Here is a 26,258-nt window from a genome sequence, read left to right as displayed (position 1 = left end):
CAGTTCGCATGATTCTTTGGGGGAAGCCATGACGGTCTGAAGCAGTGGCCACTTTGGAAACAGGATGCTGTATTAAATGGGGCCATTGAAGTGGCGTAGCGTGGGGGGTGCAGGGGGGGGCAGCCGCACCGGGCGCAACATTTGGGGGGGGCGCTCGCACTCGCAGCTCTCTGCCCCTACCTGGCTCACTCACTCTCTCTCACTGCAGTGCTGGCTGTGCGAATCCGATCCGAGCTGCCGGGTCGCCGCCCACTGTGGAGGGGGAGGGTGCCAGGCGTGCGTTGCGTTGCGGAGCGGAGAGAGAGTGAGGGAGGGACTATGTGGGGGAGGGACAGTGCAGCGGCCGCCCAGCGCAGCGCTGAGCGCGGGAGAGAACCACACCCGACCAGCCCAGGCAGCAGCAAGAAGAAGCTGGCAGCGGCGGCAGGTTAGGGGTTAGGGGGTGCAAATTACTTGCCTTGCCCCGGGTTAGGGGGTGCAAATTACTTGCCTTGCCCCGGGTTAGGGGGCGCAAATTACTTGCCTTGCCCCGGGTGCTGACAACCCACGCTACGCCGCTGGGCCATTGGCCTAATCTAGCAGGCTTTTCTTCTGTTCTTATGGTGACACTGCTTTAAATGTACAGTTCAGGGGGCCTGAGAGTGGATTCTCAGCATTATGCATGCACTGACTCATCCTAAAAGATAATACAAAGCCAGACCCTCTCTCTCTTTCACAAAAACACACCAGAATGGCTCCCACTGAATTCTATGGAACAAAATAAAACCCTGCAATTTGGGAGTCAGGAAGAATAAAACCTGTCCTTATTCAACAATGGTCTGGTTTGAATAAGACACTAAGCCAAACCACATTTAGGGCAAATGTGTGAACCCTCAAAGAGGGGTACCAACTCTCTCCACACTAACCATGAGCTGTAACCAAAGTTTGCCCTATAGGTTATGGCTTGCCTAGAAGAACTTAGGTTTGGACTAACATTTTGCTAGTCAAACTAGTTCCTACAGTATTTCACTTCCTCCACATAATCATACGAGTTATTTTCACTGGAAGGTATGCTATGTAGTAGAGCACACACTCACTAAAAGCTGAGAAGTTTTCTCAAATTATCACAAAAAGTAGGCAAATTTTACAAAAACAGAAGAAACCTACTCTTTAAGAGATTGAAAGCATAACTGAGAACAAAATTTGATCTGTTGAGGAAGTAAAAATATTTATCCTTAAAATGTCATGTCTTTTTACAGTCTTATGCAGTCTGTCATGAAAGGGAGATGCGATTGTAACAGCTATGAGGGATAAAATAGTCTATAAAGTTTTTCACAATTGCTTCTGCTGAAGGAAATTACACCCATAGAAGCCACCCAAGATTTTAAGGCAATGGTTCCTCTCCTCCCACTGACGCTGTATCTGAAGGGTAAACCCTCCCAAAGTAATGAAAATTGTTTTTATAACTGCAGTATTATAATGGCTGCCTCCCTCACTGGAGCACAGTCGAAATTAATATGAAGTTGTCACTTTGCAATGTGTTGGGCGTATGAAGCACATATTCAGTTCTTATATTCAAGGACTTGGAACATTTTTCTTAAAACCTTTGATCTGAGTTCTCAGATCAAGTTATAAATACATTTCCCTGACGTAACTGTATTTCAGTACCTTAACACTGAAAAAAGTACTTCATTTTCTCCATCAAGATGGAGATCACACAAATGTGGAGGTCAAAAGCCAAAAGTGATTTTTGTGCTACTACTGTTTTGAGAAAAGGCAAGTCAACTTGGTTCATCGATTTCCAAAATTCAACAATGGTCTATGGAAAACTATTTCAGTACTGTGGAGCAGAATACATTGGGCAGCCTTCCACCTCCTTGTATACCCACATATTAATGGACTACAACCCTGCATCATTCCCAACAAGCATTGCCAATGGTCAGGGACTATGGGATGGTAGTTCAACAACATCTAAGGACACAAGACTGGGGGAGGCTGCTTTAAGCCCCAGAAGCGCTTTTCTAGTAACAGAAGTAATATATGGACACTTTTTGGTCTGGTGTGATGCTGATCCAGAAAACACAAAATGCCTACACACAGTTCTGAAATGCATCCTTCAAGAGAGTGAATTTGAGTCCAACACCTATTATTTATGAAGTTCTGCATTCACTGAACATGGGGAATGGTGAATTCAAACAAAAGTTGACAACACTGAACTCTACCACACTGGTATCCACAAACAAAAGGTGGCTCCTGAAGTGATTATTCTGCAACTAACCCTGATCACCTCCAGGAACAAACAAACAACCCCCCAAGGCACACAATACAAAACTGCAAACAGGTGTCTCTGAAACATCTTTCAAAACCTTTCCAGTTCTTCTGCCTCCGGCCTGTATAAATTCTTTCTTCCCTTTTTTTTTTAAAATAATTTTTATTGGTTTTCCAACACAAATAAAAACAAACAACGCATTCACATACACAAACAAAAACATATACAACATGTATAATTTCATAATCCTATTTTCATACCCCTTGTTTCTCCGACTTCCCCATACCTCCCTTTTACTGCATCCTTAATTTTTAACATTTTTTTTAGCAATTCTCCAATAATTAATTATTTAATTCACTTTCATTACATTCCTTTTTCTTTAACTTATTAGTTACAGCTGCAATTCTCTATTTCTTATTCCCTGACATCTAGCACTCCTCAATTTTACAATACTTTTTAAGATATATCTTGAATTTCTTCCAATCTTCTTCCGCTGTCTCTTTCCCCTGGTCACGAATTCTGCCGGTCATCTCTGCCAGTCCCATATATTCAATCACCTTCGTCTGCCATTCTTCCAGAGTAGGTAGTTCTTGTGTCTTCCAATACTTTGCGAGAAGAATTCTTGCTGCTGTAGTAGCATACATAAAAAACATCCTATCCTTCCTTGGCACCAATTGGCCAACCATACCCAGAAGAAAAGCCTCAGGTTTCTTAGGAAAAGTCCACTTTAGGACTTTCTTAATTTCATTATAGATCATTTCCCAAAAGGCTTTAATCCTCGGGCAGGTCCACCAAAGGTGGTAGAAAGTACCTTCAGTCTCATTACACTTCCAGCAATTATTATTGGGCAAATGATAAATTTTTGCAAGCTTGACTGGGGTCATGTACCACCTATAAATCATTTTCATTAAGTTTTCTTTTAAGGCATTACATGCCGTAAATTTAACACCGGTGGTCCATAACTGCTCCCAGTCTGCGAACATAATATCATATAAATTCTTTCTTCCTAAGGATCCCTGTTTGTCATCACATTTCACTCTACCTTCTCTGTAACCCAGCGCTCAATCTAAATCCCATATATCCCATGGGCTCATCGTCTCTGGGCCTGCAACTATGTCTTATGGCCATTGAACCACCTAAGCAGGCGAAGCAAACTATGCTAGCTGCTTTCTCCACTTGGATGTAATACAGCAGCAAGATGTGCCCAAAAAGAAAAGTGCTCAATATCCAGCTGCCATCAGCTTTAGTTCCTTGCAGTGCAATAAGCAGGGCCAGCCATCGCTAATCATTAGGGAGAGTGAGGCAATCTCCTCAGGTAGCAGTGGCAGCCTTCCCACCACCAGGAGCAGTCATTCCTCCTAAGCTCCCTGGCCTGTCTCTCTGGAGAGCAGAGCTGTATGTGCTAGACATATTATACACCACCTAAGGTAGTAGAGGAAGGCACCCCATTGCCAGTGTTGAAGAAAGGTTCAATTATCAATCCAGCCCCTTCCGCACACAGAATGAGGTACAACCATTTTCTTCTTTGCTTCAGACTTCTAAATGTCTTGGGCTGGCCCTCATCCAGTCTTAGCAGCTCACTTTCCACTCTTTAAAACAGATCCTCTATTCCCTCAACATTCATCTTCAGAGTCTTTAAACTTTCATCACTTCTAGGGAGTGTACTACATGAGGAAACATTTCAAAAGATTTCTATTCCGTAAAACACATCCATATACGTGTATACACTGAGCGTTGCGGGAGTGCAGGCATTTCTCCATTCCGAAGGTCTCCATCTCAGTCAAAAGACACACAATTCTCCATAAATATTACTTTACTGAAAGCTTGGTGTGCCTCATCCTTTGCTTCACTGCAATATATTTTATTTCAAAATGCCTTTCACTTACAAAGCTTTGACCCATTCCTGCAGAACCCAGGTTTTTAGAGTTATGGACACTTCTGCAGGATGTCAGATGAGTTAATGCACCATCAACTCTAAAATACATAGGTTGCTGTTAACTCTGTCATTCCAGAGCATTTTCAAAATCTACAATATCAGTCAGACCACCACAAATATACAAACGTCTGGCTTGCTTACATGTGGATACTGTTCTATTAAAAACATTTTCTTTTTTGTAACATATTGACTGAGACCACAAGCTAGAAATCCTCTTTAACAACAACAAATACCTCAATGAATTTCAATTTGAATGCATTTTTTTTAAAAAAAGTTTCTTCTTTTCTTTATGTCTGGTTCTGACAGCTTCTGATGGCTCATTTAGGGCCACCAAGAGATTGAAGTTTTGACCAAACTAACATCACTAAGTGCTTTCAGTTCCCCCATATGTACAATGAGTGGCCTATCAGACTCATTTTTAATTTGAAACTGAGGCATATTACCTGAATGTGGATAATAAGTTCATTCTGACATTTCAGTTTTCAAGGGGAGAAAGCAAATTACAAGTGAAATAAACAAACAGAAAATGCCGGAGAACCAAGTCAACTTAAAGCACAGCATGTTGTACAAGTCACATTTAATGTTCTGTCCGTTTCAGCAAAAGGAGACTAAATACCAAAAGATCCATGTTTAGAATTTGTAATATGCCTTTGTTGCTCCTGCTCACAATTAGGAATGTCTGATCTTGGTTCTTTCACTCCACCTTGCCTTGTAGCTGGTCTGAAGAGGTTTTGCTCTCACTGATACTACACAGCTAATTACTGGCGCTATTGACTGGAAGTAAAGATTAGACAGGAGACAGGATAACAAGAAAGAAAATCTTTAAGCATTCATGTTCACCTCACAGTATCTCTGCTGGTGGGAACCAGCAACAAAAAGTGAACACACTTCTTTGAAAGTTCAGACACGTCATGTGCACATGCACAAAAGCAAGGAACTTCTCTGGCACAAGGGTGGAAAGTTGCAGCAGGAAACCAAAAGCCATCAGATTGCTCATAAAAATCATGTGTGTAACCTAAAAGGTCAGGTCTACAAACTTTTTTTTTTTAATGCTTTAAAATGGTTTAACATCAATGCCTCCTTAAAGAAAACTTGAGAAATTGTGTCCTGATAGCTTAAGATAGCTTTGGGATTAAAATGTTAACACCAAAAAACACAAAAAAACCCCCCAAAAAAACACTTTTTAAGGTAGATAGGGACAAGATGAAATTATAGAATTGAATATAAATATAGATGGGAAACGGCTATGTATAGTGAATACTTATCTACTTAAAATTTTTTTCACCTATGATCCTTTTCTTTTACTTCTTTATTTTTTCTTTGTTCTTTTTTCTGATATCTTATCTTTCATTTCACTCCTTTATTGTGAATAGCATTTTATAGTGGTATAAATAACTGTAAATATGAAAAGAGACAAAGTAGTCTCTAATTTTTTTCCTTGGTTAAATGTATTTTCTTTTTCTTTTGTATTTTCTTTTGTTGTAAATATGTATGTTTTCTAATTTGTACTTAATAAAAATTAAAGAAAAAATAAAAAATAAAACGTTAACTCCAAAAAACAATGACACACTCAGACCTACAAGCAAACACTGGCCACAATCTAGAGAAACAGGATGGAGAAGATACTTATGCAGCGCACCTTAATTCTCTTTTGTCCCCTAAAGCCACTGTACCATACCTCCTATCCTTCTGGCATGAAAAGCAGCTTGTGGCACCGCTAAAGGAAAAGGGGAGGAAACAGACCCCTTAGGATGCTTATAAGTGTGGGTTTGTGCTGGTATTACAGCCTCTGGTTTAAGTTGATCAGTTGCACTCAAATGGACAAGCATTAATAAATGTTAAGACAATTCAGATATATTATAAATTCTTCTGACTTAAGGATTTCCAATTATAACTTTAATGTGAAAATAAGTTAATGTGCCTAGCTTTCAGTGCCTATAAGCCTCGTAAGTCTTGTTTTTTATTACAATTATGCCTGTCAATGTGGCAATTAAATGTGGACAGATTGAGCAATCACTTACTAGAAAAGATAATTAGTGAAGGTGCAGAAATGGAACAAAAAGTTGTGTGATCAAGCAATCATGCAAAAGTGACAGAAGCCCAAGATGCTGAATCAGGTAGCAAGCAAATGCTAAAGGCCAAGCGAATCTAAATTTCACCCTACAGTTAAAGGGGGAGAGGAAGTGCCGTGTGTGTGTGTGTGTGTGTGTGTGTGTAGATCACAAGCTCTGTAGCCTGAAACAGCATCCAGGAATCTAAACTAACTTGCAAGCAGATGCAGAAGGAATTCTCAAATGTCAGACATAACAAATAAAGGAGCATTTACAGACTCACACCCAGCAGGATCTCCATTTGGCTAAAACTTTAAAGTTTTAAAGGTAACTGTTTAGCAAGCTGTGTCCACTGAACTTTATGTAGAGGAAATAGCAAAAAATAAAAGATATCCTCAAAGGTCTTCCTTAACCCCCCAAACATCCAATGAAGGTGAACTATTAGCTGAACAACAAATGCTATATAGTATGTCTGCTAGTTTCTTAGCTTTGTGGTCACTGATCTTTTATATGCCCCCAAGACACAAAAGGAGCAAAGAAAGGTCACTAAGTATGGGTGGATGACAATGTGATGCTAAGTAAGGTATGGGAAAAAATAAACGCCATGGTACACCTGAAACAGCACAACCGGACACCTTCATCTGCCCCTGCTGCAACAAAACATGTTTCTCCTGTATCGGTCTCTTCAGCCGCAGCAGGCACTTTAACTCTCCAACAGTTTGACTTCACCCCTGAAGGCACACTCATTCATTGTTTCCCGAGACAGATGCGTGCCAGCCATCCAATGGGAAGTCCCACTGCACAAGCAGAACTCTTTCTGAGCATGAAACAACTTACTGTAGAAAATTTGGAAAATATTTATTCCATCTTTTAGGGCTTGCTCACCTATGACTGTTTGTATAATGATTGCATCCAGATGAAGCCAGACTCTTCTACCTGCTTCATTCTTTCCTTCGCACAAAGAAGTCAGGAAATGTTTAGCTAATTCTGAAGCAGGAAACTGTGGTTAATAGCTTCTGAAAAGCAATGATATTAATTAAGCCAATTTAAAACATGTTTTCATATCTGGGCTTTTAAGGAAATGATTGTTTCCTGTTGCAATAGAACTACAGAACTGTGATTAACTGAATCCTTCCTGGCTTGTTTTCCAGTTTGTATAAGGGAGGAACAAAGTGACTGTAAGTGAGAATCAGCTAACTGAGCCAAGATATGATTGAAACATAGTCAGAGACTGCAACATCAAGTGTGATAGGATAATGGCTTGCACACATGGATGAGCTATCATAGGTAGGCAGGACTTTGAAATTACCTCACAAAACTCAAATACAATTCTTTGCCAAGAAGTCAGTTCACACATTCAGCCACAGTCATTTGTTGAGAAATCAATTGATATGCATGCCAAGTGTGAACAAGTCTTTAGAAGCTATTCTGTATTTCTGATTGAAGCTCCAGTTACCAGAAGCATGGATTTACCCACAGCTAAGGCTGTGCAGGAGGCATAAGCTACAAAGTATAAGCCAAAGTTACTGCAAATTCAAACTTTGGCAATTACAGGGCTTTTCTCATTTTCAGTTAATTAAGTTTTAGAAAATAAAAGGACTAAATGACCAAAGAACATCTGTTTCTATGGACCTTTATTAACCCCAATATGCAGTGCTATCTATTGGGTTTGGCAATTATGAAACCTAATAAAATTTACAGGAGAGGGGATGTTTTTAACTTCATTCAATTGCACCTCACTAAGCATATTAAAGACAAGCAAAGCATTGCAGTTGACTAGTCCATTGATTATAAAGCACAACAGGCTATATGTCAAAAGAGGAAATGTCTTATCTCACTTTAAGGAAGCACACACAAAAATTTCAGCACAGCATTTCCCAACTGATGATACATATTCAGCCCAACAGCTGTAAATGTGCCATTTCAATGCTCCCTGTAAAAGGACTGTGGCACAGCTCAGAGGCAACAGGAGCCCACAGTTCATCCAATATATGGATGAACTGAAGTGAGTCTCACAAACTCATTCCCTCTCCCTTTTTCAGTTCTTTTACAGCCACAAGGAGGAGATTGGAAGCTTCTGCTTTAACAAACAGCAACAAATCAGTTTCCGATGACATCCAAGCACAAGGAAATGTTATTTAGTTAAACTATGGTTAGTAAGAACATTATAAACATTGTGACCGAACCTGGTTGATATCCATAGCTACTGCTCATGATGGCTGCATGCTACCTACCTCCAGGATCAAAGGCAATATGCCTCTGCATGCCATTTGTTGGGAGACACAAGTGGTAAGGGGACGGCTGCATCCATCTCCTGCTTGTGGGCTTCCCACAGATATCTGGTGAACCACCATGAGAACATGGAGCTGGAGGAGATGCCCTTGTGGCCTGATCCAGCAGGGCTTTTTGTATGTTCTTAGAATTCTCTATGAACTCAGCTGCAGTGTTGTGCCTGCCAATATGCAGCCAAATGGTTAAGCCTCTGGCAAAGCCTCCCTTGCTATTCACATGGGACAGGCATATTTAAGAGCCCTTGCCTGTATAACCAAGTTGTACACAAGAGGCAAGGGCAATAGATGCAGCAACAACACCCTCCAAGAAAGTGTAAGTATGTGGATAATACAAGTGTTACCAATATCTGCTCTCTGTAGAAGTGATTGACAAAACCTGGGAAGACTCAGGAATGATTGTGCACCTGCTGTTCTACAGTGGTGGTGTCAAGAGTCCCTGCCCTCTATCATCTATTTCATCAACCATACAAATTTCTCTATCTTCATCTTATTTACCAAAATTGTGGTGCCAAATGTCTTCTGATTTTGAATAAGATGCAGCTAGCAAAAATATCCTCAACAGCATTATTCAGTGACTTCATTCACTGCACAAGGCTGAAAGCAACCAATCGGTGTGAATATGCAAATAGACCACACTCTGCCCAGCCAGCTGCCTTCACTAAGCCTCACCTGTTAGCACAATCCTAAGCATAACGATCCAACACTAACTCCCAATGAGTTCGGAGGAGCTTGCTCCTAGGAAAAAAGCTGTGTCTACTTATTCTAACATGAAAAGAAAAGTATTATGTAATTTAACTCTATTTTGACACCAGTCAAAATATCATTTCAATCAATATATTACATTACCTTTGTATCCCTGTTGCGGTTATGACCTTGGAAACACGTCCATATCTCCCCACAGATATGTTGCTGTAAACAAGCCATTGCTGCAAGCAAGCCACACCTAATAATTTTACTGGTACATCTGCTCATCACCACCCCAAATACTGGGGGGTCCTGTTCTCCACCCCACTAAGGTCACTTGCAGCCATACCTTTAACATTCTTCATTACCATAATTTGCAGGGAAGCTCTCACCTCTAGCCTTTCTAAGTATCGCTTTTTATTACCCACTATTTACAGCATGGCAGGCGGCCAATAAAGCTCTCAGGGGAATTCTGCATCCTTACATAGTTTGCAAAGAATCTTCCTTTGTCTTTGAACAGCACAATTCAATGTCAAATCTCTTAAATTTTTCAACTTACAATTTATTATATCAAACCTTCTTTAGTGTGTAAACTGACATAAAAGACCCACTCAAGATTCTTTTAAAGACGTTAAGGGCACACAGCCTGATTTTAGTCAGTTTTGAAGATATTTCAATATGTCCTCATTGACACAAAAGGAGCTATTACATTTGCACTTTCACTGAAGTTAATCTATGAAACGTTTGATGTGCTTCTCTCTTAGTTTCATAGGGCAAATAGTTACGCTTTGTTATATTTAACTGGAGGACTTCAGATAAACCTAAAAAAAAAAGAAATGACTTGCAGATTCTGCATTTAGGAAGGAGAGGGAAATGGAATTAAGGTGGAAAGGCAGGAGCACACCCCTTTGAGTGTGCACACCCTGACAGCTGGGAATGGCTTTCTCACCAAAAATGTTTTATCACATAGCTCAATAAAGTTCCACACTAGGCACAAAATACATGTGTGTGACTGAGCACTTTACCCAGCCTTTCAAAGTATTTCAGAAAATGCCTGATCACAATATTGCTCAAATTAAAGGCATTTTCGCTATGTGGTAGATAGGGCAGACAAGGCACTAGTAACTAGGGACTGCCAACCTTTTTGGGCCCAGGAATATATGCAAACCAGAGAGACTGTTGTGAGCACCACACACACAAACCGCAGCCAAGCACACACCATGACCCATTCCACTGGCTACAACCAAATGCTTATTTCAAGCCGACCTTCAGGGTGGGGGTGATTGATGATGATGATTTATACCCCACCCATCTGGCTGGGGCTCCCCAGCTACTCTGGGTGGCTCCCAACAGAATATTAACAGCACAATAAACAGAAATCCTGACAAACTTCCCTAAACAGGGCTGCCTGATGTCTTCTAAAAGTCAAATAGTTGTTTATTTCCCTGACATCCACAGGGCAGGCACCACCACCGAGAAGGACCTCTGCCTGGTTCCCTGCAACCTCACTTCTCGCAGTGAGGGAACCGCCAGAAGGCCTTAGGAGCTGGACCTCAGTGTCCGGGCTGAATGATGGAGGTGGAGACACTCCTTCAGGTATACTGGGCCGAGGCTGTTTAGAGCTTTAAAGATCAGCACCAACACTTTGAATTGTGCTCGAAAACGTACCGGGAGCCAATGTAGGTCTTTCAGGACCATTGTTATGTGGTCTCCTCGGTGAGGAGAGGGGACAAAGGAACCTGGTAGGTGCCATGGAAGGCCCCTGCAAAACCATGTGTGATGGCCACTATGTTGACAATCCCAGGAGAAGTATTCAGAAGCGCAAAGGACATATTTAAGCTCAAGAGTGTTGCTGTGTATCTGGGCTGCTATTAAGAGGCCTACAATTCCCAAAGCTGACACATAATAAATTATTGTCTAGTGCATGAATTTAATAAGAAGGTATGCTATCCATGTGCTGAATATTCAGCTGGAAATGTCTACAATTAGAACGTCATTTCATCTGCTGCATAAATAACCTTCCATATTATTAAAGTTGCTCCCATGCTAAGAGAAGGAAAGGCTGAAGAATTCCACAGCGCTATGACCGTATTATTACAAGGCCAGTCCAGGACTCAGTGACAAGGCTGTTTACCCTTTAGCCCACTGCCAGATCTTAATTCCAAACTAATTCTATATGGCCTTGCACTTGCCATAGTTATGCACATCAGGCAAGAGAATAAAGACATACACATTGAACATAGTTGTGTTAGGGGCTGGAACGTGGACCTGGGGAGAAGGTTAAGAAACAGAAAGCCCAGGGGGCAGGGTAGCTGAAGGAGAGGGTGCAGTGCAAAAGTAGACAGAAAAGGTATGGACCAGAGTGGAGACAGGTAGAATGTGCAGAGCCCCTGGGTGGGAAAATGTGCCAAAGAGGCATGGGGTTAAAAAGGAGGGACCAGACAGGAAGAAAACCCGTTATTTCCATTTGTTTGCTGTGTTTGCATATAAAGTGGGGAGTGTAGGGTGTAACAGCAACCCCCAACCCCAAATTTGTTGTTCCAGGCACTTTTCTCCATTCTTGACTAACTTCTCCCCATATTTGTGCTATGACTTTCAGTTCCATTAAGTGCCAATATTCACTGAATTATCTAACTCCAGGTGAGAATCTAAGTTGGGCAACACCTTAAGTAATGCTTTAAGGCCTATTTCAGCAAAGTAAAGACCTAGAGTGTTAGTTGATATAGTGGTGTTTTGTTTTGTTTTGAATAAGCTTACTGTTGTAGAATTGACTCCAGTCCTATTTTAACACACCCTGGTATCTAAACTGCAATGAAGAGTAGCTGAAAACATTCTAAATAATAATAATCAATAAAAACATGCAATCAGATGGCTCTGTCACATCTAACCTAGCCCCAATTTTCACTCAAGACACTAATAATAACAACAAAAGGCAGTTTTCTAGAAACCTTACTTGTTTCCAATTATTGGCTCTCCAGAAGCGCTCAGTGCCGAGTAGTCCATGCCATAAAAATTCAGTCCCAGAAGAATTTTACTTCTCCACTTGGCTTCTGGATCCAGCATTTGAACACACGCCCGCATCCAAGGTAGAGGGGAATTAGGGCCAGGCCTGGAGATCAGCAGCAAAGAAATAAAATATGATGTCAAGGGACAGGTTTCAAAAAGAAGCAAAAGCATCTTAAATCAAACCTTTGCTCTAAAAAGATCCATAATCCCCAAAACAAACTGTATTGCTCGCTAGGAGAAAGGAACATAGAAGTTGTCTTGTAGTGAGTCAGGCCAATTGGTCCATCAAGCTCAGTATTACCTACACTGACTGGTAGCAACTATTCAGGGTTTCAGACTAGAGACATTTGCAGACCCACCAAGAGATGTCAGGGATTGGTCATGGGTATTTCCTTGGATACTGAATGTATATTTCTAACACTCTCGTCTTGGAGAGACAAACTGTAAGGTCAAGGTAAAGGTAAAGGTACCCCTGACCGTTAGGTCCAGTCACGGACGACTCTGGGGTTGCACACTCATCTCACTCTATAGGCCGAGGGAGCTGGCGTTTGTCCGCAGACAGCTTCAGGGTCATGTGGCCAGCATGACTAAGCCACTTCTGGCGAACCACAGCAGCTCATGGAAACACTGTTTACCTTCCCACCGGAGCGGTACCTATTTATCTACTTGCACTTTGACGTGCTTTTGAACTGCTAGGTGGGCAGGAGCTGGGACAGAACAATGGGGGCTTATACCATCGCGGGGATTCGAACCGCCAACCTTCAGATCAGCAGCAAGCAATTACATACTATTTCAGAAAGCATTACTTAATTAACTTTTACACATGTTTCCATTGCTGTTATTTCATGTTTGATTACATTTTATATGGTTTTCTTATATTGTTTTTATCTTGTAAGTCACCTTGATTGGGCATTTTGCCTAGGAAAGTAGGATATGGATGTTAGCATAAACAAGTATATAGAACCACTCAGAAGCAATGTTTATAAAAGAACCCAGAAAATTATACAGTCTTGTATGTCTAAAAAGGCATGCTGTATTTCTGTACATACCAGCAACCTTGTACCTGGCATTGCTCAGGTAAAGGGACCCCTGACCATTAGGTCTAGTCATGGCTGACTCTGGGGTTGCGGTGCTCATCTCGCTTTATTAGCTGAGGGAGCCGGCGTACAGCTTCCAGATCATGTGGCCAGCATAACTAAGCCACTTCTGGTGAACCAGAGCAGCAAATGGAAACACCGTTTACCATCCCGCCGGAGCAGTACCTATTTATCTACTTGCACTTTGACGTGCTTTCGAACTGCTAGGTTGGCAGGAACAGGGACCGAGGATCAGGAGCTCACCCCGTATTGGGATTCGAACTGCCGACCTTCTGATCAGCAAGTCCTAGGCTCTGTGGTTTAACCCACAGCGCCACCCGCATCCCTCAGGAAGTGTAAGAACCCCCCAAAATCAATGCCCTTTTGAAATCATTAGTTAAAATCAGTGCAGTTTTGAAAGGGTCAGTCTGTCGTTTCAATTAAAAATTGCATTTAATTGTATCTAAACATAGACAAAAAACTTGAACCCAGGCACCAGCACGCAAAATTTTGTTACAGTATCTCAACACGAGTCCAAATGCACAGCAAACAGCTTTCTAAAATATATAAAGGTAAAGGTAAAGGTACCCCTGCCCGTACGGGCCAGTCTTGACAGACTCTGGGGTTGTGCGCCCATCTCACTTAAGAGGCCAGGGGCCAGCGCTGTCCGGAGACACTTCCGGGTCACGTGGCCAGCGTGACATCGCTGCTCTGGCCAGAGCCAGAACCAGAGCCAGAGCCGCACACGGAAACGCCGTTTACCTTCCCGCTGGTAAGCGGTCCCTATTTATCTACTTGCACCCGGAGGTGCTTTCGAACTGCTAGGTTGGCAGGCGCTGGGACCGAGCAGCAGGAGCGCACCCCGCCGCAGGGATTCAAACCGCCGACCTTTCGATCGGCAAGCCCTAGGCGCTGAGGCTTTTACCCACAGTGCCACAAAAGTAGGTCCAGCATTCTTCACACATACAGTTTTTCTATGTTCCAAACATGTCATTTTATATTTGTATTTTCAAGTACGCTTCAACCAATTCAAGTAAAGTGTTGCTGTTTTTTTTTTAAGAAAGGATCTTTGCATCCTTGACAGTTTGCCTTCTGTTGTAACATTCTCCTTGCCTCTTTTCAATATGCCTATCATTGGCGGAAGGCATCTGAAATTTTAAAAGTCCTAAAGGAAAAAAAGCAGTACATTCTATGTAATATGGAATTCTGTTTGTACATTTCTTGGACAAGCCACTGGATGATTTCCCTTATCTTGTGTGCGCACTTCAAACTGACAGTCGAAATAACTAGATACAAATCCTTAAGACACCATTTGATAAAGTGGGAAGAAAATATAAGGGTGTATAGAGAGCAACTGTCAGAACTGTTTCAAAGCAAAGAGGGAGAAAACGTAAAATGCAAGATTCCTTTTTTAGTTCTTCATCCTCAGAAGCCATATTGGACAGGGATTTTAGAGGCTTATTTGCCAATCCAAGAACAGATATAAGAAAAGCTAATACAGGCAAGCCAAAAAAAATGGTAGCCAATGGATGATATACACCTAACCAGGCATTGCCAAACTTGGCCCCCCAGCTGTTTTGGGACTACACCTCCCATCATTCCTAGCTAACAGGACCAGTGGTCAGGGATGATGGGAATTGTAGTCCCAAAAACAGCTTGAGGGCCAAGTTTGGCAATGCCTGAACCATACTCATACTAGACTAACTGAAATTAACGGACAAGATACCTGTCCATTGATTTCAATGGGTCTCCTCTTGAGTAAGGCCAATGGTAGGTAATGCCCAATATATTTACTATGCAATCTCAAATGAAATGCTGAGGTGGGGAGAAGTATACCATAAAGAAAGATAATAATGAAGTAAAAAAATAAATAAAGCCTGGAATCTGCCCACTCCTCTTCTAAAGGGTACTGATTAATTAGTGAGCTCCAGGTATGTTTCCTGATGTCACTACTACATCCCTAAAAGCCAGTTCAGTTTTCCACTGTCATTGCCTTACCGCTGAGGCGCTGAATAATCATATGTCATGAGGCTGAAGCTGTCCACTATTGGGGCTAGCTGATCAAATTCTTTCTTTGTGAAACTTCCCAGCTGGTTGGTTCTTAAAGAGAGAGAGAGAGAGAGAGAGAGAGAGAGAGAGAGAGAGGTTTATTTATATAAGGTCGTCAGCATGCCTGGTGCTTTACAGAGTACAAGAGGACCAGTCCCTGCCCTGAGGAGCATGCAGTCTTTACATTTGACACAGGGGAATCAACAGGGTAAACTGGGAACAAAGATGCATTAGTTTCTGTTGCATAAGAACACAATGAGAGACTGGGTTGGATCAAACCAAAGGCTCATCTAGTCCAGCATTCTGTTCTCACACTGCGCACCAGATGCCTATGGGAAGTCCACAAGCATGGGAAGTCAAATAGTATTGTCCCTCATTTATGGGCTCAGTAACAGTTCAACATGGTAACTAGCAGGTTGCCAAATGTTTCACAGAAAATATGGGCTTTGAGGAGGAATTTGAAGGAAGGGTTAGAGTATTTTATGGGGAAACCAGGAACTAGAGATAATGTGCTCAAGTTCCAGAGCAACATATATTACTGGGCTTCTTGTCTGAAAATCCTGACCTTGGATGGTAGGGGAAGTAGAAGAAAGAAGATCAGAGGACTTTGCTTCCGCACTTGGAAATACTCTACATCCTAGTTCTAAATATTTGCACCCCTGTGATGGAATCACAATTCCCTTGCAGTAGTTAAAATACAGTGGTACCTTGGGTTACATACGCTTCAGGTTACATACGCTTCAGGTTACAGACTCTGCTAACCCAGAAATATTACCTCAGGTTAAGAACTTTGCTTCAGGATGAGAACAGAAATCGTGCTCCGGCAGCGCGGCAGCAGCGGGAGGCCCCATTAGCTAAAGTGGTGCTTCAGGTTAAGAACAGTTTGAGATTAAGAACGGACCTCTGGAACGAATTAAGTACTTAACCCGAGGTACCACTGTATCATGCTAGTACCATTGAAGTAGCCTCAGCTACAGCACTTTGTTGGAGATTGAAGCCTTAAAATGAGGGCACTGGTTAATGTTTTGTTTACCTCTGGACTAAGTTTACATTTAAACGGAAATGAATCCCAACCTTCCCCAAAGGCTCAGGATGAATCAACATTTTGAGATGTCAGAATATGATAATGTAATAAATAATACACTCTTCCAAACATCACAGTGCTAAAGGCACAAACCATAATGCTGAAACCCCAAACCCTCAATGCAAAGCATGGGAAATGTGTCAAGTGCCAGTAAAAACCCACACTGATGTCGTCCAATCAGACACTTGCATTCTGCCTTCCCCACCCAGGCCAACATAACCCATAAGACTGCTACTTTTGCCACTGCCACTTTTTTGGCTTGCTCCCGAAAAACTGTGTCGCACTGCAGCCTCAAGATGGAACTAGATGTAATGCTACTCACACACGTATTATTTATTTATTTATTTGGTTCCAGTAATGAAATGCCTCCCATAAAATATCTTGAAGAGGTTTCACAGCGAAGACAAAAAAAAAAAATCATCAAAACAATTCCATATGTACGCAAACAAATTCAAATCCAATACAGAAACAGGGTAGGATAAAAGGTTTTTTGAAAGAAAAAATGTATTTGCTAGGTGCCAAAAAGACAACAGAAGCAATGCCTGTCAAATCTGTAAAGGGAGGGAATTCCAAAGCGGAGGCGCCACAATGCTAAAGGTCCAATTCTTTACATTTGTGCAGATGGTATCTGCAGGAGACTTCTTCGGCTGATTGCAGTGATGGATATAAGGGTTGAGATAATATTTTAGATATCCCTTAGCTCAGCAGCAAATTGGCAGCCAGTGTAACTACAGTCACAGCAGTGTGAATGGCATTTTCACCGCAGAGAAAATAGCAGGCAGGGGCCACTCCATGCTTCCTGTTTGCACTGGGAGTGAAGTTTCCATTTATGTTAAAAGAAGTTTTCTTTCCAATGCAAACAGCAGGTGGGGAGGGGGAGGAATAAGAGCCACATTGGAATGCCAGCCCTGGGCAAAAATTCAAAGCCTCTTTACCCAACCCCAGCCAGGGGTTTACTTATTAGAGACCCATTCATGAAATTGCTAATTGTGTGAATGGTATTGTGTCCAGTTCGGTCTCTAGGCAAACATGCACACAAACACACCGAGTAGAAATGCAACACTGTTACGCGTTACCTGGTACAGCCTTGCTGCTGCACAGACAGGTGCAAGGCTTAACTGCCAGACTGTTTATTCCAAGCCAGGCCCTCCTACACCTCCACTTAAGTAGACACAAAAGTCTGCCACTTATGCTTCAGTGTGTGGCTGTACTCCAGAAAAAGCCAGTGGAGACAGGGAGGGCAAGAGATGAACTTGTGGATGCTTACAGGGAAGGCACTGAAGAGCCTGTCCTGGTTAAATGGCTTGACTATGTGGGGCATCCAAGATTTCACCCTTAGTCTCTATGGAAAGCATGACTAAAAGGGAACCACTTTTAGGACATAAAAAGGTAAAGCATAAAAGGTTTAAGCATAAAAGGTAAAGGGACCCCTGACCATTAGGTCCAGTTGTGACTGACTCCGGGGTTGCGGTGCTCATCTCGCTTTACTGGCCGAGGGAGTCGGCGTACAGCTTCCGGTTCATGTGGCCAGCATGACTAACCCGCTTCTGGTGAACCAGAGCAGCGTACGGAAAGTCTGTTTACCTTCCTGCCGGAGCAGTACCTATTTATCTACTTGCACTTTGACATGCTTTTGAACTGCTAGGTTGGCAGGAGCTGGGACCGAGCAACCGGAGCTCACCCCGTTGCGGGGATTCGAACCGCCAACCTTCTGATAGGCAAGTCCTAGGCTCTGTGGTTTAACCCACAGCACCACCCGCGTCAAAAAAAGTTCTGTTAATTTCAGTGAAACCCACTTTTAAAGTATCTACACTGTCAGTATATTTCTAATACACAAAAATGCTATGTTCCTTGAAACTGAGCTTCTTTAAAAAAATGAAATTACCCAAGTGCATTCACAATACATTCAGAACACAACAGAAGCTAACAGACCAGAGCAGAAGCAAAGCATCGGTTTTTTACTGAATATAGAAACAGTCAGAAACTGACATTAAATTAATAGAAAACAAGCACATTACCAGCCTTCTGTTTACATACACACATTTGAATTTTTTGCCTAGTTCAATTAAAGGGTTCCAACACAGAAACCTCAGGCCTAAGCTGCTATTAAAATAAAATCTAACCCTTTGGAATCATTTAATTCTTACACAATTCTTCTTCACAGCCAGTCTCCAGAGGTGTTAATTTAGTCATGAAGCATCATTTTTAAAAAGCGAACCAGGACAAGTGATTAACAGCGGAATTTCTAAGCACACTTTCCTCAGTGGAAGCACCACCACTGAAAACAATGACAATGTATCCTGAATAAACATGCATAGAATTACATGGCACATTTATCATTATTCTTGCATAACTGGGCATGTGAGATAGGAGACAGGCAGATTACAACTGCTACAACCAGCAACTGCTTACAGAATGTCAAAACTGGATTATTAATGATAATATTTAATTACAGACGGATGGTACCTTTCCCTACTAATTGTAAAGGGTAATATAGGAATCCCCATGCACATACACCTGTACCCACATAGGCCCCCTCAGAATGAAGCCAAACACATAGTAGCAGGGGTGCATGTTTGGGAGATGCAGATGTGCTTAGGTGCAGGGCCAACAGTATGAATTCTCACCATCCCCCTTATGCATTCAGTACCCATTGGTACCATATGCCTGAATAAGTCTAGTCAGTCTCCTCCTTCTGTGCAATCTGCAGACTGGATCTTAGTTTAGTTTAGGTCAGCTCCTTCTAACAGGTATCTGAAGTCAAATGTTAAATAGTGAAAACCACAGAAGAGGATCATTACAAGATAACCAGTCAACCAACAAAAACCATGGTTGTGGAGCTAAAGATTTCTTAAACATTATCAAGTACTTTTCTTCTGTATAAATATTTTTATTTCCCCCCCCCACTTAATATTTCTATTTATTCTTATTCTTATTCTTATTTTTTTATTGTTAAAATAATTCAACATTAATACACATACAAACATACAAACATACATTTCATACAACATACCTACAACATACCTACACTCAATCCCACAGATAATTCCCATCACCATCCACCACCCCTCACCCTTTGTGTTAGACTTCCAATCTACTCAATTGCAATTTCCACTTCTATTACTTTTTTTCACACACCTTTAACCTAATTTCATACTTCTTTTTCTATTACACATTGTTATCCATCTTATTTAGTATTCCAATATTTGAAACGAAACTTGTTTATTCTAATAGGAGTTCTGATTTTTCGATATAGTTTTGCAAGTATCTTTTAAACACCTTCCAGTCCCTGTCTGCCTTCTCTTTTGAGATCCTTCCAATTTCTCCCATTGTTTTGGATATATTGTAGTACTCCAATAATTTGGCAAGCCATTCTGTCTTTGTTGGCTTGCGGCTTGCAGCTACTGTTGCGTATAAATATAAGGTCTTGTGACTGGGGGCGGCCGCCGAGACCACATAACACCGGTCTTGAAAGACCTACATTGGCTCCCAGTACGTTTCCGAGCACAATTCAAAGTGTTGGTGTTGACCTTTAAAGCCCTAAACGGCCTCGGCCCAGTATACCTGAAGGAGCATCTCCACCCCCATCGTTCTGCCCGGACGCTGAGGTCCAGCGCCGAGGGCCTTCTGGCGGTTCCCTCATTGCGAGAAGCAAAGCTACAGGGAACCAGGCAGAGGGCCTTCTCAGTAGTGGGGCCCGCCCTGTGGAACGCCCTCCCATCAGATGTCAAAGCGATAAATAACTACCTGACATTCAGAAGACATCTTAAGGCAGCCCTGTTCAGGGAAGTTTTTAATTTGTGATATTTTAGTGTATTTTTGGTTTCTATGGAAGCCGCCTAGAGTGGCTAGGGAAACCCAGCCAGATGGGCGGGGTACAAATAATAAATTATTATTATTATTATTATTATTATTATTATTATTATTATTATTATTATTATTATTCCTTTAGGCTTCCTGGTACTATTCCCAATAAAAAACCTTCTGGTGTTTTCCTAAATGAATATCTGGACATTTTTTTCATTTCGTTATATACTGTTCCCCAAAATTGTTTGATGTTTAAACAATTCCACCATATATGTATCATAGTACCTTTTCCAGTGTTGCATCGCCAGCAGACATCGCTACAATTTTTATTCATTTTTGCGATTCTTTCAGGTGTTAAATACCATCTGTGTTGCATTTTGAGATAATTTTCTTTCAATATATAACACATAGTGAATTTCATATCTTCCCTCCACAATTTTTCCCATTGTTCAAACATAATATTTTTCCCAATATCTTGCGCCCATTTGATCATTGATGCTTTAACCAATTCATCCTTTGTTTCCCACTCTAAGATCAAATTATACAATTTAGATATATTTTTTGATTTTTATTGTATTAAATATTTATCAAATTTTGATATTTCTTTTTCAAATCCTAACTTTTTGTCTTTCGCTAATCTGTACTTAATTTGAATTTATTGAAACCAATCACTAATATGAGCTTTAATTTCTGTATAATCCTTTAATTCCAATTCTCCGTTTTCTTCCTTTAATACCATTTTATAGGTAGCCCAGTTTTCTTTCATATTTAATTTTTTCACTGCAACAATTTCTGCTGGCGATGCCCACCAAGGAGTTTTCGGTTCTAGAAGTCTTTTATATTTCTCCCATATTTTATATATAGACTTTCTAACTATATGCCCTAGGAAGCCTTTATGCACTTTGACTTTTTCATCTATTAGATAGGCATGCCATCCAAATCTTATCTCTACTCCCTCTAAATCCAATACATCTGAGTCATCTAATTTGATCCATTCTTTTAGCCAGGTCAGACCCACCGCATCATGATATAACTCCATGTCAGGGAGGCCAAATCCTCCTCTCTCCTTCTTATCTATCATTATTTTGTGTTTTATTCTTGGTTTTTTCCCTGACCACACGAATTTTAGCCAAATCTCTTTTCCAATTATTAAAACATTTATCTCCTCCTAGTATTGGGATACTTTGAAATAAAAACAACATCCTTGGTAATATGTTCATCTTTATTACCGATATTTTCCCTAGTAAGGATTTAATTTCCCCCATATTTGCAAATCATTTTTTATTTCATTCCATGCTTTCCCATAATTCTCTTTACTTAAATCTATAGTGTTTGATGTTAAATTTATTCCAAGATACCTTATTTTCTTTTTAATTTCCAATCCTGTAATTTCTTGTAATTTCACTTTATCTTTTTCTTCCATATTTTTCACTAGTATTTTGGTTTTCCCATAGTTTAATTTGAATCCTGCTAATCTGCCATATTCATTTATACATTCCAATATTCTAGGTGTGCATTGTAGGGGATTTTCTGTTGTGATCATAACGTCATCTGCAAAGGCTCTTAACTTGTATCTTTTTTCACCAACTACTATTCCTCTTATTTGGCTGTCCTGCCTTATTTTCTTTAATAGAACCTCTAATACTATTATAAATAACATTGTCTTGTACCTTTAAAGATATTGATTTCTTCTCCAAATTCTCCATTAATAATAATTTTTGCTTTCTGTTGGTTATATATTGCATTTATACCTTTTTGGAATTTTTCGCCTAGACACAATTCTTTTAATAGTTTTTTCATAAATTCCCATGAGACTTTATCAAAAGCCTTCTCCACATCGATTGAAATCAGGGCTGCTTGTTTATCTCTTCTTGTAGATATTTCATTATGTCTATTATATTTCTAATATTGTCCTTTATTTGTCTTCCTTCCACAAATCCAGCCTGATTTTTATGCACTATTTTTCCTATATTTTTTTTCAACCTGTTAGCCAATAATCCTGCATAAATTTTATAATCTGAATTCAACAACGAAATGGGTCTATAATTTGAGACAGATTCCAAGTCCGTGCCTTGTTTTGGCAGGAGCGTTATATACGCTTGAGTCCAAGAGTCTGGAATATTCCCCTTCTCTACTGCTTCCTCTATTACTTCTTTTAGTGGGTCGATTAATTCATTTAACATTTCTTTATAGTATTCTGCTGGTATGCCATCTGGACCTGGGGATTTCCCTATTTTTAATTTTTGAATTGATTCCTTAATTTCTTCGCTTGATATTGGTTCATTTAAGAATTTATGGTCTTCTTCTGCTATCTCTATTAATTTATTTTTCTTTATATATTCCTCTATTTCTTCTGTTGGCACTTCTTCTTTTTGATATAATTTTTTATAATATTTTTCGAATTCTTTTTTAATTTCTGTCATATCCCTTATTGTCCTCTCTTCTACTTTTATCTTATTTATTAATTTTTCATTTCTTTGTTTCTTTAATTGCCAGGCAAGGATCTTGCCTGGTTTATTTGCCCATTCAAAATTTTTATATTTCCAAAATTTGATTTGTTGTTCTACCTCCTGTTCTATAATTTTATTGTATTCTACTCTCAGTAATTTAATTTCTTGATTTAATCTCTATTTTTGCTTGCATAGGCCAATTTTTCCTTCCTTTTAATTTCTTCTAAAAGCTCCCTTTTCTTTTTTTCTTTATTCTTATATGCTATTGAGTTTTGTTGTATGAAATATCCCCTAACAACTGCCTTCCCAGCATCCCACACTGTTTTTACATCTATCCCTTTCCTCCAGTTGTTTTCAAAATATTCCTTCATCAACTTTCTGGCTCCTTGTATTACTTTTTGATTTTTTAATAAATATTTTTAAATGGTACAAGAAAGGCATCTGAACATGGAGATTGCAATCCATGATAGTAATTCTGGGTACATACCTATATGGTGCCTAAATGCTTTAACCCATAGAGCAAACAGCAGCAGTTGGGAAAAGAAAATTTGGGGAAACAGCAGGCATGGAATAGTTAACTACCTCTTCCCACAGCACAACCTTGATCCAATCTTCAGCCTCTCAACTGGCATTCTGATCTTTAAACATACATGTCCCATGGCACATCTACTTTGGCAATAATAGGCAATACTTTGACTAATAGTAGGAAAGCTACAATATAAGCACTTGGAGCAGGATTCAACTTACCCATTCTGCTAGTGGAAGCCAGTGTAAGGACTCCTGCTAGCACAATGGAGCTTCCCCCACCCATTGGGTTGGGAGAACCCCCAAAACAACTCATGGGGGGGGAAAGGGTGACCATTCCATTGGGCAAACAGAAAGATCATCATTAATATTCCAATTGTGACATTCAAAAGATTGTGCTGACGGATCAGTCTCGTAAGTGCTACACTGAACGATCTTTAATTACAGAAGTTGCAGTAAGAAAGAAGAAGCACTTTTGAATGAAAAGTTGGGAACGAGAATACAAGCCACTTTAAAACTAAGTGTTCCCATTTCATGGGGCCATAAACTGCACTATGATGTAGTAATCAGCCCCGAAATAAATTCAGAGAAACAGATATCTTAGCCAGTGAGACGAAAAACAATTGAGAGTCCTGCTGCACCTTAAAAGCAAACAAATTTTAGGACAGATATATTTTTAATAGTTACAAAAGAGGCTCCAAAGCCTAGCCTCAAAATATAAATTAGTTAAATGAGAAAGGTTTGAGGGGCTGGGGAACCAGAACAGCCAACCAGCTGAGGCACTGCGTTAGAAGCTAAAAACCACTTATCTGCTTAAAGGGTAACACAAATGCAATTTTGCACTGTCATCTCATTGGGCTGAAAGGGTATGTGCAACGATGCTGAACTAAAAATATGTCTGAGTGACATTTTTCAGTCAGGTCAGCAAGCCCAGAATATAAGGAACACAGTGGCAACAAAGGCAATTTGCCTCTGACAAGAGTTTACCGTGCGAGTGACTACTTTCTTTTGATGTACGCTGCAGCCACCTCATGTTCCAAGAACCAATAATTTAGTTGTCATATTAAGGAGCAGCACTTGCCCAACAGGAGTTCAAACATAAATTAAAAGCAGTCACCCCTTCCGGGACTTACTTGCACCCATCAGTCTTCATAGCAGTTATCTGGCATTTGCTGCACATTTAAATGGCAAGCACTGTACGAATGCGTAAAATGAAGGGCATCTGTTATGTTACAACAATCTAAGTGCCTAAAGGCAAAACAATTTCTTCCCCCAAACGTGGCAATATGCATTTGCAATGAATATATTGTTATCATTTCAGAGCGGGGGCAGGAGAGGAATATAGCTTCCTTTTATCATGCACTGCATTTTATTGTGCATTATATCACTTTACATAGGTTAGAGGAGCATAGCATTTAATGAAGCTGGGATGCATCTTTGTTAAGCCAAGGAAAATATTTTAATAAGCAACTTGTAACCTAAGTAACTCTTCCCCACCTACTTTATTATTGATTACACTAATTACTTGCAGCACACACATAAGGATCCCAGATAACTTGTTTTTCCTCTCGGTTGAAGAGAAAAAATATTTTCAATAAAGCTCATCAGATGAATCACATGAATAATGAGCTTTTATTTTAGCTCTCTGAACATTATTTAGTTGAGGCCAATACTGCCTCTAGGTGCAAAGCAAATGACGTACTCCAACTTAATATTCCCTTAAGTCAAGCATAGGAAATCTCTGGCTCTCCAAATGTTTTGATGTACTACAAATCCCATCATTGCTTGCTACTGAACATGCTGGCTGGGGCTGATGGGAGTTAGAGTCAAACAACATCTGGTAGGCCACAGGTTCCCCATCCTGGATTATGTGATTAGGATTGGCATGCTGTATTTTATTAATTACATCTGTATAGCACTCTTGAGAGTCCCATGGACTGCAAGAAGATCAAACCTATCCATTCTGAAGGAAATCAGCCCTGAGAGCTCACTGGAAGGACAGATCCTGAAGCTGAGGCTCCAATATTTTGGCCATCTCATGAGAAGAGAAGACTCCCTGGAAAAGACCCTGATGTTGGGAAGGACTGAGGGCATAAGGAGAAGGGGACGACAGAGGACGAGATGGTTGGACAGTGTTCTCGAAGCTACCAACATGAGTTTGACCAAACTGCGGGAGGCAGTGGAAGATAGGAGTGCCTGGTGTGCTCTGGTTCATGGGGTCACAAAGAGTCGGACATGACTAAACGACTAAACAACAACAACAACATAGCACCTTGGAGACATTTGGGTGTAAGGGGAGTTTAAAAAATGTCAATGCCTACATCGGCATGTGGTCTTCATGGCCAGTCTTCAGGCCAGCAGCAACAGCATAAGGACACAGTGACCACCAGTCTCTCACTTATTCAGGCAGACAGAATTAGCATGTGGTCACAATGGCCAGTGTTCAGATAAGCAGCATCACCAAGGTCACAATTGTCAGTCTTTCTCCATCAGGCATAAAGATACATTGGCCAGTCTCCCTGAGAAAACCTGAACTGTCCTTTATCTGAATTTAAGAGTGCCAAAGCTCTCACACCTAGTTCAGATCGCCTCAGTTCTTGCACCACTGGCACCCACTCTGCGTGCTTTATGTGAAGTAGCTGCCAAATGCGTAGCCAGATAGCTTAAGGACTGCTGCAAACCACCTTTGGATATGTACTGGGCTACCCAAAAAAAAAAAAAAAGTTATGCATACAGTGGATCACTCCAAGCTGCAGCTGGCATGCAAATAAATTGGAATTTGCCATCACACCATTGGAGAGCCATCTGTATCAATCCTAAATTGTAGTGCCCTAACGAGATGGAACTTACTTAGGGAGCAGATTTGTAGAAACTGCCCATGTAGATATACCCGGTTAATGTGTCTCTCAGCTCTCCACAAATGCCACTGCAATTAAAAGATGAGATGCTAACAAAATCTAAAGCAGGGGTTGTCAGTGCCATGCCTGTGAGTGCACATGCACCCACAAAGGCCTTCCATGGAGCCACAGGTTCCCCTCCCCTTACCCTAAC

The 26,258-nt window shown here is 40.7% G+C and overlaps 1 protein-coding gene across 10 annotated transcripts in view; it reads right to left on the bottom strand.

Annotated features, from left to right (window-relative positions):
- Positions 1–26,258, bottom strand: part of CHID1 (chitinase domain containing 1) — a 129,741-nt gene that overhangs the window by 68,232 nt on the left and 35,251 nt on the right. For 6 of the 10 annotated variants that reach the window (XR_013841268.1, XM_079985138.1, XM_079985137.1 and 3 more), the window contains exons 9-10: positions 15,291–15,392; positions 12,164–12,319 (exon numbers count right to left, since the gene is read on the bottom strand). Coding sequence is in view for 8 of the 10 variants with exons in the window: in XM_079985138.1 (XP_079841264.1) it covers positions 12,164–12,319; positions 15,291–15,392 (258 nt within the window). In the remaining 2 variants the exon portion in view is untranslated. Of the gene's footprint in view, positions 1–4,744; positions 4,959–9,195; positions 9,289–12,163; positions 12,320–15,290; positions 15,393–26,258 lie in introns of those variants that run through there. The other 4 variants (XM_079985139.1, XR_013841269.1, XM_079985133.1 and 1 more) reach the window with 4 other exon arrangements.

This window comes from Podarcis cretensis (assembly GCF_951804945.1).
Source record: "Podarcis cretensis genome assembly, chromosome: 1".
Classification (NCBI taxonomy): Eukaryota; Metazoa; Chordata; class Lepidosauria; order Squamata; family Lacertidae; genus Podarcis; species Podarcis cretensis.
This window is presented reverse-complemented; position numbering and strand designations above follow the sequence as displayed.